Here is a 14,787-nt window from a genome sequence, read left to right as displayed (position 1 = left end):
TGTCTGTCCTTAGCAACAATCAATCTCCATGCCAACTCCTTATCTGCGACCCCTCTTCACCTGCTGCAAGAGAGTCCTCTGACTGCATAAAAATATCCAAATGATTCAGATTTTATAAATATGCTTTTGTGAATATGCTATGTGTGATTTCTTTTATGAATAAAATGTTTACACTCAATCAATTCATTGTTTACCAGTGTACCCTGTGGTTCTGTAATGTCAAGAAGAAGATATAAACAGTTTGCTCTCCTTTGTTATTGAGACACTCTAGACTGCAAGCCATATGCTGAAGTTACAGCATGACCAATACTGTACCAACCAGTCAGTTTTTGCTTTAGCCAACACGTTAATGTCTTGTCTGGCATGATGAAGTAGGACATTTTGAAGTAGCCTGGCATCAAAACGTTTCACTGATGTTGATGATGAAGCACTGTTGAATGCAGCACCAGAGAGCAGTGTCCTGAGGCAGCCTTTCTACAGCAGGACACAGGTCTTCTTGTCTTTGAAGGGGTTGGAGGAGGCAGAGATGCCGGTGAGGAGGGGGTCACTGCGACTGTGCTCCTGACAGTACTGCACCAGCTGGGCAGCTGCTGTGGAGATCTGGGAGGAAGAAGTAAGGAACAGCCATATCTCAAAGCTTGTCTCAAAGCTGAGGTTATTGTACATTCAGGAGAAAGGTGATGCCCAATATACACAGAGTTACTGATGTGTCCTAAGATGAGGCTGGGGGTAAGTTCACGTTTTCTTTTATCCGTTCTGTATCAGACTGCACTGCTCCCACAATTGATCTTATTTTTGATTCATCAAATGAAAGTACTGATCAACAAAATTGTCATTCTCCAAATTAATTTGAAATTCTACTTCCAACCAATTCATTACACACAGGCTACTTTAGTGTACTCTCACCTTGATCCTCTCCATGCTTGCCTCCACTCGTAGTTGTTCCACAGTCCTCCGTGCCTGCATCACACTGTTATTGCTGCACACCTTCCCTGACATCCCCTCCTCCAGAGAGACTCCCACTTTTAGCCCCAGACAGCAAGCTGAAACTCCACTTCTTTCCACTCCAAAGTGAGAGAAAATAAATTAATGGAATTGCAATCAATTGTTGAGAGTTGAAAATGTACAACTTGCTGAACACAGAAACCTGTTCCACCACCAAATATGGATTCAGATTTGAAATAATAATGTAAAAGTTACTGTTATACTCTAACACTAGGCTATGTGTGCCTACGTCCAACTGAGGTCCCAATTTCTGTCAGAGTGGCATCTGGCCTCCCTTTTTAACCTCTGGTTTCCCCCTCTGATCTTTGCTGTTACTGTGGAGGCCACTTCAAAGCTGCTGTGATGTGTGTCAGGTTTAAAGGTTACACACACAGTCCTGGAAATGTCACATCAACATCACACATCCCTCACTGATGATAAAAGAGACTGGAAGGAGCAGGCAGGACAGGAAGTGTGTGTGTGTGTGTGTGTGTGTGTGTGTGTGTGTGTGTGTGTGTGTGTGTGTGTGTGTGTGTGTGTGTGTGTGTGTGTGTGTGTGTGTGTGTGTGTGTGTGTGTGTGTGTGTGTGTGTGTGTGTGTGTGTGTGTGTGTGTGTGTGATATTAATGTTGACCCACATAATGATAAGCATAGGAAGGATGCGTACAGAACACAATCTTTTACCAGAATGCGTTGCTACGTTTGAACCTTTGCGCTTTCCGTAGTTGTTTCGTTTACTGCATGGGGAGTGTCAGAGCGCTAGACCTGTGGTGTGTTGCTATTGTTTTGGCTGTCTTTATACAGTGCTACCTTTTTAGTTTCAGCATTCTCTAATTCAAAAAACTTTATGTTGCTTCTTTTGTCAGTGAGTGTAATTGTATTTAAGCCAATAGAGAATGGATAGCTAGCTGCTAGCTAGCTGCTAGCTAGCTGCTAGCTAGCTGCTAGCTAGCTGCTAGCTAGTTGCAAGCCAGGCAGCCAGCAGGCAATGAATGGAGTGTTAGTTGCTAACTAACGTCTACTATACTTGTTATACTTTGATCTCGGTGTCATGAAATGTGCTGAATGATGACGTTAGAATGCTGTCTCTATAAGTTGCTACTAAGCACACTACAAGGCATGATCCTAATTTTGTTGCTTGCCACCAGCTATACAGTAGAATCAGAATGATTCAGGGAGTTGACAGTTGATTTAGCTAGTTACTGTAGGGAGTTCACAGTTGATTTAGTTAGCTATTGTAGGAAGTTGACAGTTGATTTAGCTAGCTACTGTAGGGAGTTGACAGTTGATTTAGCTAGCTACTGTAGGGAGTTGACAGTTGATTTAAGGAGTTGATAATGGTGCTGACACTGCAAACCTTTTCAACATGAACTACAGGATTCCAGCTGTCAGATCATTTTGCTTGTAGCTATTCTAGGTTGAAAGCCACTAAAACTATCTTTGCAGACACTTAGGTAAAATGAATGTTCAACACTCTTTATGCAACCGTTGCGTAACTTTTTGATTTGCTTCCTTGTTTTTGACAGACGGCATGGCGGAACAACACGCCCCCTTCGTGGCCATGGATGCGGTGCTGATGCCCAGCATGGCCCTCCCAGACGACATGCCCCGTATCAAGGGCTATGACTTCAACCAGGGAGTGGACCACCATGCTCTGCTCCAGTCCTTCCTCACCACAGGCTTCCAGGCTAGCAGCGTGGCCCATGCCATACAGGAGATCAACAAGATGGTGAGACTCACTGGAGGCCATCTAGCCTGGAATCCTAACTGATATGCTCAGTAAAACTATGGTGAAACGGAGCATAAAAGGTTATATTCCAGGCTAGATGACGACATCCATCTCTAGAGATTTAGGGAGTTGAGATGCCTTCTCAGAGCCTGGTCCCAGATCTGTTTGTGTTGATGACCATAGGAGTTGACAACACAGCACAAACAGATCTGGGAGCAGGCTAGTGTTGTCATTGGGTTAGAGGATGTCCCGCTCTGTGTAGGACTCAATCTACTCGGTACAGATCTAGAATCACCTGACCGAAGATCTGTGTACAGGGGGGAACTAGGGATCCTACTCCAAACATCCCAGGACGTATAAGGGCATAAGATGCCTAGTAGTTGGGGATGTGGAGAGTTATGTTAGCATCCAAGTTGTTGCCATTTATGTAGACATACGACATTCCTTGTCTGATTCTAGGCCTTGCTTTTTGGGGGATTGGGAGAGGAAGAGGGAGAGGAATAAGAAGAGGGAGAAATGTTTAAACCCCTTTATTAGAGAGAGCTTTTATCATACTGTATGTGGTCTATATTTCTCTCCTTCTGTCATCTATTTATAACCACAGATTGAGAAGCGTCTGGAGCCACTGGAGGAAGAGGAAGGATGCGGCTCCTCCCCTTCCCACTCGGGCTGTACCATCTTCCTGGGGTATACCTCCAACCTCATCAGCTCTGGAGTGAGGGAGTCCATCCGCTACCTGGCACAGCACAAAATGGTACAGTCCTATACAACATCCCACTCTCGTGTGTCAAATTCCAGTCCTCCAGCGCTCAGTGTCTGCTGGCTGTCATTCCTCACTTGTACTTGATCAATTAAGGAATTTGATTAGTAGGAGCTGCCCCCACCTGGTTATCTAGGTCTTAATTGGACACCTATTGAAACTAAAAACCAGCAGAGGCTGCAGCCCACCAGGAATTAAGTTTGACACCCCTACAACTTAAACACTCACTTCAAGATGCCAGTGCATATAGGTGATCGTATACACTAGTAAAATGCTACATGTGTTTGTGGACCTTCCTAACAGGTGGACGTGATAGTGACTACAGCGGGGGGAGTCGAGGAGGATTTCATCAAGTGTCTGGCCCCCACCTACCTGGGGGAGTTCAGCCTGTCTGGCAAAGAGCTGAGACAGAGAGGCATCAACAGGTAGAGCACTATCACCTCGACTATGGATCACAGATCATAATACAATTACACAATAAGGCACGAGGGGGTGTGGTATATGGCCAATATACCACGGCTAAGGGCTGTTCTTATGAATGATACAACGCGGAGTGCCTGGATACAGCCCTTAGCCATGGTATATTGGCCATATTTAAAAACATGTTTTTTTATAATAATAATTAATAATTTCACCTTTATTTAACCAAGTAGGCCAGTTGAGAACAAGTTCTCATTTACAACTGCGACCTGGCCAAGATAAAGCAAAGCAGTGCGACAAAAACAATAACACAGAGTTACACATGGAATAAACAAACGTACAGTCAATAACACAATAGAAAAATCTATGTACAGTGTGTGCAAATGTAGTAAATAGGCCACAGAGACGAAATAATTACAATTTAGCATTAGCACTGGAGTGATAGATGTGCAGATGATGATGTGCAAGTAGAAATACTGGGGTGCAAAAGAGCAAAAAAATAAATCAATTACAGTATGGGGATGTGCTATTTACAGATGGGCTGTGTACAGTGATCGGTAAGCTGCTCTGACAGCTGAATCTCTAAGTTAGAGAGGGAGATATAAGTCCAGCTTCAGTGATTTTTGCAATTTGTTCCAGTCATTGGCAGCAGAGAACTGGATGGAAAGGTGGCCAAAGCAAGTGTTGGCTTTGGGGATGACCAGTGAAATATACCTGCTGGACCGCGTGCTACGGGTGGGTGTTGCTATGGTGACCAATGAGCTGAGATAAGGCGGGGCTTTACCTAGCAAAGACTTATAGGTGACCTGGAGCCAGTGGGTTTGGCGACGAATATGTAGTGAGGGCCAGCCAACGAGAGCATACATGTCGCAGTGGTGGATAGTATATGAGGCTTTAGTGACAAAACGGATGGCACTGTGATAGACTACATCCAATTTGCTGAGTAGAGTGTTGGAGGCTATTTTGTAAATGACATCGCCGAAGTCAAGGATCGGTAGGATAGTGATGCTAGTCGGGCGGGCGGGTGCGGGCAGCAATCGGTTGAAGAGCATGCATTTAGTTTTACTAGCATTTAAAAGCAGTTGGAGGCCACGGAAGGAGAGTTGTATGGCATTGAAGCACGTTTGGAGGTTTGTTAACCTCTTGGGGCTAGGTGGGACGCTAGCGTGCCACCTGTGGTGCACTCCATCAACAGCAGGTGCATTTCAAGAGCGGCAAATTTGAATCCAAATAAATGTCAAAATTCAAATTTTTCAAAAATACAACTATGTTACACCATTTGAAAGATAAACATCTCCTTAATCTAACCACGTTTTACGATTTCAAAAAGGTTTTACGGCGAAAGCATAAATTTAGAGTATGTTAGGACAGTACATTTACAAGAGTTGTGTGTAATGTTTTGTCAAGTCAAAGACAGGGTCACCAAAACCATAAAACCAGCTAAAATGATACACTAACCTTTTACAATCTCCATCAGATGACACTCCTAGGACATTATGTTAGACAATGCATGCATTTTTAGTTCTATCAAGTTCATATTTATATACAAAAACAGCGTTTTACTATGGCATTGATGTTGAGGAAATCGTTTCCCTCCAATAACCGGCAGTCAAGTCAGCGTCACAAATTAAATAATTAAAATTAGAAAACATTGGTAAAATATTATATTGTCATTTAAAGAATTATAGATTTACATCTTTTGAACGCAATCAACTTGCCAGATTTAAAAATAACCTTACTGGGAAATCACACTTTGCAATAATCTGAGCACTGTGCCCAGAAAAATACGCGTTGCGATACAGACTAGACGTCATGTTGGGGAGATCTAAAATCGAAAATACTATGTAAATAATCCATTACCTTTGATTCTCTTCATCAGATGTCACTTCCAGGTATCACAGGTCCATAACGAATGTAGTTTTGTTCAAAAAAGCTCATCATTTATGTCCAAAAATCTCCGTCTCGTTAGCACATGATGTAAGCCAGCCGGACTTCTCGTCATGAACGAGGGGAAAAAATATATTTCCGTTCGTTCAAACATGTCAAACGTTGTATAGCATAAATCATTAGGGCCTTTTTTAACCAGAACATGAATAATATTCAAGGTGGACGAATGCATAGCCTTTTATAACGTATTGGAACGAGGGTACCCAACATGAAGTAGCGCGCCAGGTGTCTAATGGGACATCACCGTTCCATGGCTCTTGTTCGGTCAGATCTCCCTCCAGAAGACTCAAAACACTTTGTAAAGGCTGGTGACATCTAGTGGAAGCAATAGGAAGTGCCAAAATATTCCTAAACCCCTGTGTTTTTCAATGGGATAGGTTTAAAGTCAATACAACACATCAGGTATCCACTTCCTGTCAGAAAATGTCTCAGGGTTTTGCCTGCCAAATGAGTTCTGTTATACTCACAGACACCATTCAAACAGTTTTGGAAACTTTAGAGTGTTTTCTATCCATATATAATAAGTATATGCATATTCTAGTTACTGGGTAGGATTAGTAACCAGATTAAATCGGGTACATTTTTTTTATCCAGACGTGCAAATGCTGCCCCCTAGACCCAACAGGTTAACACAGTGTCCAAAGAAGGGCCAGAAGTATACAGAATGGTGTTGTCTGCGTAGAGGTGGATCAGAGAATCACCAGCCGTGAGAGCGACATCATTGATATAAAGAGAAAAGAGTCGGCCCGAGAGTTGAACCCTGTGGCACCCCCATAGAGAATGCCAGAGGTCCGGACAACAGGCCCTCCGATTTGACACACTGAACTCTATCTGAGAAGTAGTTGGTGAAGCAGGCGAGGCAGTCATTTGAGAAGCCAAGGCTATTGAGTCTGACGATAATAATGCAGTGATTGACAGAGTCGAAAGCCTTGGCCAGGTCGATGAAGACAGCTGCACAGTACTGTCTTTTATCGATGGCGGTTATGATATCGTTTAGGACCTTGAGCGTGGCTAAGGTGCACCCATGACCAGCTCGGAAACCAGATTGCGTAGTGGAGAAGGTATGGTGGGATTCGAATGGTCGGTGATCTGTTTGTTAACTTGGCTTTCGAAGATTTTAGAAAGGCAGGGCAGGATGGATATAGGCCTATAACAGTTTGGGTCTAGAGTGTCTCCCCCTTTGAAGAGGGGGATGACCGCGGCAGTTTTCCAATCTTTGGGGATCGCAGACTATACGAAAGAGAGGTTGAACAGGCTAGTAATAGGGGTTGCAACAATTTCGGCGGATAATTTGAAAAAGAGAGGGTCCAGATTGTCTAGCCCAGCTGATTTGTAGGGATCCAGATTTTTCAGCTCCTTCAGAACATCATCTGTCTGGATTTGGGTGAAGGAGAAGCGGGGGGGGGGGGGGCTTGGGCAAGTTGCTGCGGGGGATACCGAGCTGTTGGCCGGGGTAGGTGTAGCAAGGTGGAAAGCATGGCCTGCTGTAGAAAAATCCTTATTGAAATGAGCGATTATTGTAGATTTATCGGCGGTGACAGTGCCTCAGTGCAGTGGGCAGCTGAGAGGAGGTTCTCTTTTTCCATGGACTTTACAGTGTCCCAAAACCTTTTGGAATTAGTGCAGCAGGATGCAAATTTCTGTTTGAAAAAGCTTGCCTTAGCTTTCCTAACTAAATGTGTATATTGGTTCCTGACTTCCCTGAAAAGTTGCGTATCGCGGGGGCTATTCGATGCTAATGCAGTACGCCACAGGATGTTTTTGTGCTGGTCAAGCGCAGTCAAGTCTGGGGTGAACCAAGGGCTATATTTGTTTTTCGTTCTACATTTTTTGAGTGGGGCATTCTTATTTAAGATGGTGAGGAAAGCACTTTTAAATAGCAACCAGGCATCCTCTACTGACCGGATGAGGTCAATATCCTTCCAGGATACCCGGGCCAGGTCGATTAGAAAGGCCTGCTCGCTGAAGGGTTTCAGGGAGCGTTTGACAGTGATGAGCGGTGGTCGTTTGACCACGGACCCATTACGGACGCAGGCAATGAGGCAGTGATTGCTGAGATCCTGGTTGAAGACAGCAGAGGTGTATTTAGAGGGCAAGTTGGTCAGGATGATATCTAACAGGGTGCCCATGGTTACAGATTTAGGGTTGTACCTGGTAGGTTCCTTGATAATTTGTGTGGGATTGAGGGCATTTAGCTTAGATTGTAGGACGGCCGGGGTGTTAAGCATATCCCAGTTTAGGTCACCTAACAGTATGAACTCTGAAGATAGATGGGGGGCAATCAATTCACATATGGTGTCCAGGGCACAGCTGGGGGCTAAGGGGGGTCTATAACAAGCAGCAACGGTGAGAGACTTATTTCTGGAAAGGTGGATTTTTAAAAGTAGAAGCTCGAGTTGTTTGGGCACAGACCTGGATAGTATGACAGAACTCTGCAGGCTATCTCTGCAGTAGATTGCAATGCCGCCCCCTTTGGCAGTTCTATCTTGTCGGAAAATGTTGTAGTTGGGGATGGAAATTTCAGAGATTTTGGTGGCCTTCCTAAGCCAGGATTCAGACACGGCTAGGACATCAGGGTTGGCGGAGTGTGCTAAAGCAGTGAATAAAACAAACTTAGGGAGGAGGCTTCTGATGTTAACATGCATGAAACCAAGGCTTTTACAGTTACAGAAGTCAACAAATGAGAGCGCCTGGGGAGTAGGTGTGGTGCTGGGGGCTACAGGGCCTGGGTTAACCTCTACATCACCAGAGGAACAGAGGAGGATTAGGATAAGGGAACAGCCAAAGGCTATAAGAACTGGTCGTCTAGTGCGTTGGGAACAGAATAAAAGGAGCAGATTTCTGGGCGAGGTAGAATAGATTCAGGGCATAATGTACAGACAAGGGTAAGGTAGGATGTGAGTACAGTGGAGGTAAACCTAGGCATTGAGTGATGATGAGAGAGGTTGTGTCTCCGGTGGCGCCAGTTAAGCCAGGTGAGGTCTCAGCATGTGTGGGGGGTGGGACAAAAGAGCTATCTAAGGCATGTTGGGCGGGGCTGGGGGCTCTACAGTGAAATAAGACAATCATAACTAACCGAAACAGCAGTAGACAAGGCATATTGACATTAGGGAGAGGCATGCGTAGGGTCCAATGAGCAGCAATAGGTGAGTCAGGGAGCCGTTCGGTAGTCGCTACTACGCTAGGTGATCTGGAGACATGGCGATTCAGAAAGCTAGCGGGCCGGGGCTAGCAGATGGGTCTTCGGCGGCATCGCAACGGAAAAGCCTGTTGAAACCACCTCGGACGATTACGTCTGCAGAGCAGTCGTGATGGATCGGCGGGGCTCCGTGTCGGCAATAAAGGGGCCAGGCCAATTGGCAAAATAAGTATTGTAGCCCAATAATTAGCTGGTAGACCTCTTCGGCTAGCTGGGAGAGGCTAACTGGTGCTTGCTTCGGGACAGAGGCGTTAGCCAGTAGTAGCCACTCGGTTGCAGCTAGCTAGCTCCGATGATCCGGTGTAATGGTCCAGAGCTTGCGGCAGGAATCTGGTGATGTGGTAGAGAAAAAGCAGTCCGATATGTTCTGGGTTGATATCGCGCTGTGCAGACTGGCAGGTATTGACTGAGCTGAAGCTGGCTGGTGTCTGAGTTAACGGTGAAGAGGGCTCGAACCACTCAGTTGGGGCTCGAACCACCCAGTTGTTATTATTGTAGGTGCTGTCTAATACACTAAATTGTCATTAATCTTTTCTCTCTTTTCTCCTCTCTCCACTCTCGCTCTCTTTCTAGGATAGGTAACCTCCTGGTACCTAATGATAACTACTGTAAGTTTGAGGACTGGCTGATGCCCATTCTGGACCAGATGGTGCAGGAGCAGAAAGATGAGGTGAGCTAATTTAACTCTTCGTACAGGAAATGTCATCTTTAGTATCTGTGTCTGGGTTGTATTAATTGGGGTAAAAAGTATCAAAAAAGTTTATCATCCCGGTGTTGCTGGTATTGTGACATTCATTTGACCTCTTAACCCTTTAGGGCACCCACTGGACCCCGTCCAAGATGATCCACCGTCTGGGCAAAGAGATCAACAACCCAGAGTCTGTCTACTACTGGGCCTATAAGGTGAGGACTGGAGGGGCTCACTGGTCTCATCAGCCTGTCCTTGATATAAAACAGGAGATATCAGTGGAATGAATTGAAACCAGTGCTCTTTGCCCTCTCTCTCCATTTGTGAATTATCCTTATCATTCCCCTCTCTAAACTCACCAGTATAATGTACAGTAGGGGGCTCATGCCCCTCTTTGGCCTCACCTTACACTATCACAATGACCTCTACAAGGTTAACGGATCATAATATTATTGTTCATATTTGTTGCTGTATCAGTTGTTTGTGGGTGCTGTCTAATACACTAAATTGTCATTCACATTTTCTCTCTCTGCCTCCCTCCCTCCCTGTAGCCCTCATTGAGTTACAATAGGCTGTGTTCATATAATCAATAGATTTTCAACCTCTGTTGCAGAATGACATCCCAGTGTTCAGCCCTGCTCTGACAGATGGATCCATTGGGGACATGATCTTTTTCCACTCATATAAAAACCCTGGGCTGGTGCTGGATATAGTAGATGGTAAGAGAGAGAGGAGACATGAGGACTGGGGTTCTGTCTGTGAACATTTCAGTTTTTGTCATCCATGGCAACTTACCGAAGCAAATAGGAATAAATGCCTTGCTCAAGGGCACATCGACCGATTTCTCACCTTGTCGTGTCAGGGATTCAAACCTTTCGGTTACTGGCCCAAAGCTCGAACCGCTAGGCTAGCTGCTGCTAGTTCTTTCCTTTGGTGATGTGAGACCACACACTTGCCTTGCTTTACATTGTAACTACAGTTGAAGTCGGAAGTTTACATACACTTAGGTTGGAGTCATTAAAACTCATTTTTCAACCACTCCACAAATTTCTTGTTAACAAACTATAGTTTTGGCAAGTCGGTTAGGACATCTACTTTGTGCATGACACAAGTTGACTTTGCCTTTAAACAGCTTGGAAAATTCCTGAAAATTATGTAATGGCTTTAGAAGCTTCTGATAGGCTAATTGAGATCATTTGAGTCAATTGGAGGCGTACCTGTGGATGTATTTCAAGGCCTACCTTCAAACTCAGTGCCTCTTTGCTTGACATGGGAAAATCAAAAGAAATCAGCAAAGACCTCAGAAAAAACATGGTAGACCTCCACAAGTCTGGTTCATCCTTGGGAGCAATTTCCAAACGCCTGAAGGTACCACGTTCATCTGTACAAACAATAGTACGCAAGTATAAACACCATGGGACCATGCAGCCGTCATACCGCTCAGGAAGGAGACGCGTTCTGTCTCCTAGAGATGAACGTACTTTGGTGTGAAAAGTGCAAATCAATCCCAGAACAACAGCAAAGGACCTTGTGAAGATGCTGGAGGAAACACGTACAAAGTATCTATATCCACAGTAAAACGAGTCCTATATTGACATAACCTGAAAGGCCGCTCAGCAAGGAAGAAGCCACTGCTCCAAAACCACCATAAAAAAAAGCCAGACAACGGTTTACAACTGCACAAAGGGACAAATACCGTACTTTTTGGAGAAATGTCCTCTGGTCTGATGAAACAAAAATAGAACTGTTTGGCCATAATGACCATTGTAATGTTTGGAGGAAAAAGGGGAGGATTGCAAGCCGAAGAACACCATCCCAACCGTGAAGCACGGGGGTGGCAGCATCATGTGGTGGGATTGCTTTGCTGCAGGAGGGACTGGTGCACTTCACAAACTAGATGGCATCATGAGGCAGGAAAATTATGTGGATATATTGAAGCAACATCTCAAGACACCAGTCAGGAAGTTAAAGCTTGGTCGCAAATGTGTCTTCCAAATGGACAATGACCCCAAGCATACTTCTAAAGTTGGGGGAAAATGGCTTAAGTACAACAAAGTCAAGGTATTGGAGTGGCCATCACAAAGCCCTGACCTCAATCCTATAGAAAATTTGTGGGCAGACCTGAAAAAGCGTGTGCGAGCAAGGAGGCCTACAAACCTGACTCAGTTACACCAGCTCTGTCAGGAGGAATGGGCCAAAATTCACCCAACTTATTGTGGGAAGCTTGTGGAATGCTACCCTAAACGTTTGACCCAAGTTAAACAATTTAAAGGTAATGCTACCAAATACTAATTGAGTGTATGTAAACTTCTGACCTACTGGGAATGTGATGAAAGAAATAAAAGCTGAAATAAATCACTCTCTCTGCTATTATTCTGACATTTCACATTCTTAAAATAAAGTGGTGATCCTAACTGACCTAAGACAGGGAATTTTTACTAGGATTAAATGTCAGGAATTGTGAAAAACTGAGTTTAAATGTATTTGGCTAAGGTGACTGTAAACTTCTGACTTCTACTGTACATATCTCATCCACCACAAACTTGCCACTTGGTGACATTCATTCCAGATATCTATGCACTCAATAGTATATGTGACTGTTTTGGTGCTTGGTTTTGTAGTTGAAGGGTGGTGTGTAATGTATTGTGCTGATAGTATGAAGAAGAAGAAAAAAAAAAAAAAAAAAAAAAAAATTGTATGAAAAATGAAATGTATGCATTCACTACTGTAAGTCGCTCTGGATAAGAGCGTCTGCTAAATGACTAAAATGTAAATGTATAACACGGTCTGTATTGTAGATATCCGCAGGTTGAACAGCAAGGCAGTGTTTGCCAAACGGACAGGGATGATTATTCTGGGTGGGGGCCTGGTCAAACACCATATAGCCAATGCCAATCTGATGGTAAGTAACTACTATTACTACTACTATAAAATGTTCTCTATGATCATATTCCTTAATTATAATGTTGGTGTAAATTATGAACTGTTCAATTCACCTATTATCCTATAATTTTGTGCTGTCGCAATTCACCAGTTAGAAAGTTGACGTGCTTAGCAGTGTTGGGGAGTAGTAAATTACATGTAGTTCAACTAGTAATGTAATTACATTATGCAGTAGCTTGGTGGTAGTTGAACTACATTCAAATCTTCGTAGTGTTTCCAGTAGTTAATGACTTATCTGCCAGGTAGCGGTGTAGCTAACTACTGGAACTACTGCTCTTGCCGTTTGAAAGTCGAGGACATTTCAGATTGAGATAATATAGTTTATCATGTAGTAGTTTGGATGTAGTGAACTACTTTTTCAAAGTAGTTGGTAGCTTGGTAAACTATTTTCAGAGTAGCTTCCCCACCACAGGTGCTTAGCAACCGTAACTAACCAACCAGGTCAAACCATTTATTATAATGTAAACCCCCCCCCCCCCCCCCCCCCCCTCAGAGGAATGGAGCGGACTATGCAGTGTTTGTGAACACTGGGCAGGAGTTTGATGGTTCAGACTCAGGGGCCAGGCCTGATGAGGCAGTGTCTTGGGGGAAGATCCGCATGGATGCCAAGCCAGTCAAGGTAACTCACTCACCAGCTATCTTATCCCCAGTCTGAAGGTTAATGGATGGAATAGAATAGAAAATAATCTAACTTTATTGGCCACCTGAAGATGGAAATGTGCTTTTGGCCTCACCTTACGCTAATATAGATGACGTGAAAGTGTAACTCGGGGTCAAGCAGGAGAGCAGTGCCCCCAGAACTCTTGATAGATGCATTAGATCGACCAAAGATAAAACACAAACTCATGTTGAACCTTGTCCAATGGCTCTTTCCGTTCCCATCTCTTTCCGTTCCCATCTTCTGTTTCCTTTCTGTGTTGTTTTGTTTCTCCAGGTGTACGCTGATGCTTCCATAGTCTTCCCACTGTTGGTAGCTGAGACGTTTGCCCACCATGCTGACAAGCTGATTCCTGACAAGAAAGAATAACCAAACTATCCAAGGTGTTCCCACTCCACACTTAAAAGAATAATCCACAAAAAAAAAATGTTTTTGTTTCATTAGTCAACTGTTGATACAGTCCCAAAATGTTTTGCATGTCAGCAATCAAGTTTTCAAGATATAGAACTTTCAAAAGGTTAATTGTCACTTGCCACATCATCATGATAATGCATCATATGACAGTGATCTCTCCCTGTGTCTATTTTTAGATGTGATGTTCTGTTTACGGACTTCTCTCTCCGATATTTCAGAAATAAGTATTTGCTACGGGGTACATTTAGCGCAGTGAAAGTGTTTTTGTTGTTGAATGACGTGAATTGCCATGTAGCAATGAGTTGTGTGTGTACAGGCTTGTGTATGCGTGCATACTGGCACGTATGAGAATGCCATTGCTGAGTGAGACATTACTATATGGTAAACTTATGAGATGTTATTTTTTTAAGTTAGTGAGAGGGTCTCTTTAGGGGAGCATGCACTGTTATTCAAAGAAACGCTTACCTGAGGTGAAATGTATTTATTTATTACCTAGTACCTACTCATGTATATCTAAAAATGTAAATTAATAAAAACAACCTCAGAATGTTTCCATTATTACAGAATAAAACATCTGATGTTGTCTTACTACCTCTTGTTTTCTTCTCCCAAAAACGATGTTCAGCAGTGCTGTAGTACTTGAAATGACCATAAGGGGTCTCCCCTGCCTCAAACACTTTGCACGCACATATACAATATTCCTTGACCGCAACTCTTCTAGCTACAGTGCATATCATCTCTGACAGTGATCTGGAGGCATTAGCTACCATTGTGTACATGGATGTACTTGCCAATCAGTCAGAATGTTTATACTTTACATGAATCAGCATCATGTGAGCAAATCTACAGCTGAGTACAGGCAGCTCAATTCTGATATTTTGCCCAAATATTGTAAAAAGAGCTGATCTGATTGGTCAAAAAACCAACAAGTATAGAAAAAAAAACTGAATTGGGCAGCTCACTTTTGTTGTGCAGTGTTATACATTTATTTTATTTAACCTTTATTTAACTAGGCAAGTCACTTAAGAACAAATTCTTATTTACAA

At 43.6% G+C, this 14,787-nt stretch overlaps 2 protein-coding genes across 3 annotated transcripts; one reads left to right on the top strand and one right to left on the bottom strand.

Moving 5' to 3' along the window:
- Positions 1-450: 450 nt before the first annotated feature.
- LOC106606473 (guanine nucleotide-binding protein G(I)/G(S)/G(O) subunit gamma-12-like) lies at positions 451-1,067 on the bottom strand. Its single transcript, XM_014202686.3, has 2 exons — positions 907-1,067; positions 451-600 (listed from the first exon to the last, which is right to left on the bottom strand). Exons 1-2 carry the CDS (start codon positions 997-999, stop codon positions 475-477), a joined length of 219 nt encoding a protein of 72 aa, XP_014058161.1. The 5' UTR covers positions 1,000-1,067; the 3' UTR covers positions 451-474.
- Positions 1,068-1,650: 583 nt separating this feature from the next.
- Positions 1,651-14,329, top strand: LOC106592861 (deoxyhypusine synthase). Of its 2 annotated transcripts, none has more exons than XM_045719914.2 (10): positions 1,651-1,753; positions 2,510-2,712; positions 3,317-3,466; positions 3,776-3,897; positions 9,612-9,708; positions 9,855-9,941; positions 10,340-10,445; positions 12,525-12,628; positions 13,163-13,288; positions 13,604-14,329. In XM_045719914.2, the coding sequence occupies exons 2-10, from the start codon at positions 2,515-2,517 to the stop codon at positions 13,694-13,696; spliced, it is 1,083 nt and encodes a 360-aa protein (XP_045575870.2). In that variant the 5' UTR covers positions 1,651-1,753; positions 2,510-2,514; the 3' UTR covers positions 13,697-14,329. The 2 variants fall into 2 exon arrangements, with proteins under 2 accessions (XP_045575870.2, XP_045575871.2); XM_045719915.2 differs by having other exon boundaries at positions 1,716-1,848.
- Positions 14,330-14,787: the final 458 nt, after the last annotated feature.

The sequence above is a fragment of the Salmo salar genome, chromosome 06 (genome assembly GCF_965601325.2).
Source record: "Salmo salar chromosome 06, fSalSal1, whole genome shotgun sequence".
Taxonomy (NCBI): domain Eukaryota; kingdom Metazoa; phylum Chordata; class Actinopteri; order Salmoniformes; family Salmonidae; genus Salmo; species Salmo salar.
The sequence above is the reverse complement of the archived record's forward strand: the minus strand, read 5'-3'. Positions and strand labels throughout refer to the sequence as shown.

Excerpts from the sequence above, each read along its gene's own strand:
- LOC106606473 (XM_014202686.3), bottom strand. The coding sequence starts at position 999 with ATGTCAGGGAAGGTGTGCAGCAATAACAGTGTGATGCAGGCACGGAGG. Across the intron at positions 601-906 it reads CAAGCATGGAGAGGATCAAG|ATCTCCACAGCAGCTGCCCA; the intron begins GTGAGAGTACAC and ends TCTTCCTCCCAG.
- LOC106592861 (XM_045719914.2), top strand. The coding sequence starts at position 2,515 with ATGGCGGAACAACACGCCCCCTTCGTGGCCATGGATGCGGTGCTGATG. Across the intron at positions 3,467-3,775 it reads ACCTGGCACAGCACAAAATG|GTGGACGTGATAGTGACTAC; the intron begins GTACAGTCCTAT and ends CCTTCCTAACAG. Across the intron at positions 9,709-9,854 it reads TGCAGGAGCAGAAAGATGAG|GGCACCCACTGGACCCCGTC; the intron begins GTGAGCTAATTT and ends TTAACCCTTTAG.